The sequence below is a fragment of the Anarrhichthys ocellatus genome, unplaced genomic scaffold, assembly GCF_004355925.1.
Source record: "Anarrhichthys ocellatus isolate YVR2014 unplaced genomic scaffold, GSC_Weel_1.0 scaffold3914, whole genome shotgun sequence".
NCBI lineage: Eukaryota > Metazoa > Chordata > Actinopteri > Perciformes > Anarhichadidae > Anarrhichthys > Anarrhichthys ocellatus.
Genome location: NW_022283888.1, coordinates 1 through 2,736, shown reverse-complemented (window position 1 = coordinate 2,736; position 2,736 = coordinate 1). Strand labels below are relative to the sequence as shown.

Genomic DNA, 2,736 nt, shown 5'->3' with positions numbered 1-2,736 from the left:
TTACACTAAAAGACCACAGACACCTCCACATGAATACAAACAGTGAGACCACCGCTCACTGTCGCCTCCTCTGAGCCACATTTTATACAAGTGTTTGGATTTCTTTTTCCAGGGTTGTAGGGAGCATAGTCTGACATAGTGAACATCTTCCCAGTAGTCTCTCCCATGCTCGTAGCTGCTGCTAGCATGACTGACTGAGCCTGGGGGATACTGGCCGGTCAGGAACATGAAGTTGTAGTAAGTAAGTCAATTTAAATATAAACATAAAACAACAAAGGGATTGGAGTCAGATGTGTCCTGTTTCCTTATATCAGACTGTCAATACGTAAATGAATCATGTGCATATGTCCCCCCCACTTTGTTTTTTAGATGTCAATATTGCTGAGGTTTGATGCGTCTACTGAGTCAGTCACCAGCAGCTGTCTGTTGTTAACTCATTAAGCTGTGATTGGTCGGTTCTGATCTCAGGTAACTCTTATAACGCTCCACATCGAACAGTTTGTCATGCCTTGTCCTTCAAGATGGTGACTGCACGGTTCCGCTCAGGGTAAATAGTGGGGTTTTGTCATGTTGACTGGTTACTGGGAAACACTTGTTGATGTTGTCTTTTTATTTCAGGGCTTCCATCTTTGCTCTGCTGATTGTGGACATTTGCTGCTTTCCTTATAAGAAAGGTAAAGTATCATTCACTCTAGTAAAACATGTTTCACTTTAATTCACTTCTGATTTAATCTGTATTTTCTTGTGCAGGCTCTAATCCCGACGCTTCCTATGGCAGCAGTTACCCAGACGCTGCTCCTGTTTTGGGCTCGTACCAGGGAGCTCCTTCTGGCCCGTTTTCACCTGCAGTTGTTATGCCTAACAAAACTCCTTCTAAAGGCATCCCACTATCTTATCAGGCTGAACCACAGCCGGGGCCCAGTGCCCCTCAGCCTATTGCTCAAAGAGTACCGGTACCATCTGTTGCCTCCATTTCTTCTGGACCTGTGTTCTCAGGATACGGAGACACTTCAGTGAGGAAAAGCCCTGCCGGCTCTGTACAACCAGGAGCTGCTTTTCAACCTGGTCCTCAAGGTAAAAATCTGATGCTTATTGTTCTGTGACTCTACGATTTGGTAACTTTGTTAAGTTTACGGCCATAATCGCTAGCAAGTCTTGCTTGACCCATGTCTTGAACAAATGTCATTGTGAGTTTCATACTAGTCTATATTCCCGTTCTCAGACAACTGGGCTTCTCCCAGTCTCTCTGGAGGTGAGGCGTTGGCTCCAGTTTTCCCTGAAGAAGTGAGACCAATTGAACCAATGTACAAGGCGGGAGCGTTGTCCCAGTTTGAGAAAAGCTTTGATTATGGCAACAACGAGAGGGAGACTGAGGAACAAGGCAGGCTCCCTGGTCCTCCACCACTGTTCTTGCAGCAAGAATATGTTGGACAAGGCTTCATCAGCCAACCTAATCCAGACTCCAACATCGCTGTAAGCTCTCTCCCTTACCCTTACCCCTACCCCTACCCTTACTACGACTTCATGTTCCTGACCGGCCAGTATCCTCCAGGCACAGTCAGTCACGCCAGCAACAGCTACGAGCATGGGAGCAACTACTATGATGACGTTCACTATGTGAGAGACAATGTTCCCGAGCAGCCGATGGAGCCCTTCACTCGTTTTGTAGACCCTCAGAGCTTTAAGGATCCCTATCCTGTGATGGCTGGTTATAGACAAGGTGGTGGCGCACAGGTTGGTGGACCTGCCTCTTCCCATGGACGCTTCAGGCAACCAGTTGGCAGCCAAGCTGGTGGCCACAACCTGGGCAAGGTATGTTGATGAAATGTATTTGCACAAATGATGACTAGGTTGTGTAAATAGTACTAATGTTTCGCTTATCCTTTCAGGGTGGATACTGAGTGTGGATCTATACAATGTGAACAAAGATATCTGAATTTAATAAAAATATTGTCCAAAACAAAGTAGCTGGTTTTCTTTAAGCTGACTGGTTACGGCGGCGGAATTGTTGTATTAATGGTTGAAATTGAGGATTTACAAACCAAACATTTAGGGGACCCACAGAGTACCAAAATGACTTAATATAACTCTGTCCTTTCTGTTCACATGAGGTTACTTTGTATAACTGTCATGTTTACACATCTGAGTTCTGTTTTCAACAGAATATATACGGCCTTCCATTAGCTCAAGATTAATTTATTTCAATTATGAAAGGTATGAGTTTTTTGCAGTCTATCTTTCCCAGAAGAGGACTGGCTTGATGGACACAAATGGCACATATTGCTTATGCAACTTTAGGATTTACCATAAAGGCTTTTGATTTGTTATGCAGGTCTTTTTCTCATGTAAAACTCCCATTGCTTTAAATGTGCAGCGCACATGTCTGTTTCCTTATTTGCCAGGTGCTGTCATGCGTCCATGCAGGTGACGAAAATCACATTTGAATGTTCTGTGTGAGGGACTGTGCCGTGTCTTGTGCTGCAAAAAAGACAAAAGTAAAACTATTGCTGACTTCAGTTTAAAGACGGCTATATTTGGTAATAACGCAAATGTACCTAAATTGTCTAAACATCACACCTGTTACAAGTACACCCAACTAGAACAAAGCACCGTGCACTTGGTCCTCAAACACTCCAACTTGTTTTATAGACCATATTTTTCTCTATTACCCAGCTGATGGGCTTTTTGTATTTTTTTTTTTTTTTTTTTTTTTTTTTTTTTTTTTTTTTTTTTTTT

At 43.2% G+C, this 2,736-nt stretch overlaps 1 protein-coding gene across 1 annotated transcript; it reads left to right on the top strand.

The window, feature by feature from the left end:
* Window positions 1-506: 506 nt before the first annotated feature.
* On the top strand, window positions 507-1,964 carry LOC116379221 (leucine-rich repeat extensin-like protein 5). Its single transcript, XM_031841162.1, has 5 exons — window positions 507-547; window positions 619-674; window positions 751-1,074; window positions 1,223-1,812; window positions 1,890-1,964. The coding sequence occupies exons 1-5, from the start codon at window positions 522-524 to the stop codon at window positions 1,899-1,901; spliced, it is 1,008 nt and encodes a 335-aa protein (XP_031697022.1). The 5' UTR covers window positions 507-521; the 3' UTR covers window positions 1,902-1,964.
* Window positions 1,965-2,736: the final 772 nt, after the last annotated feature.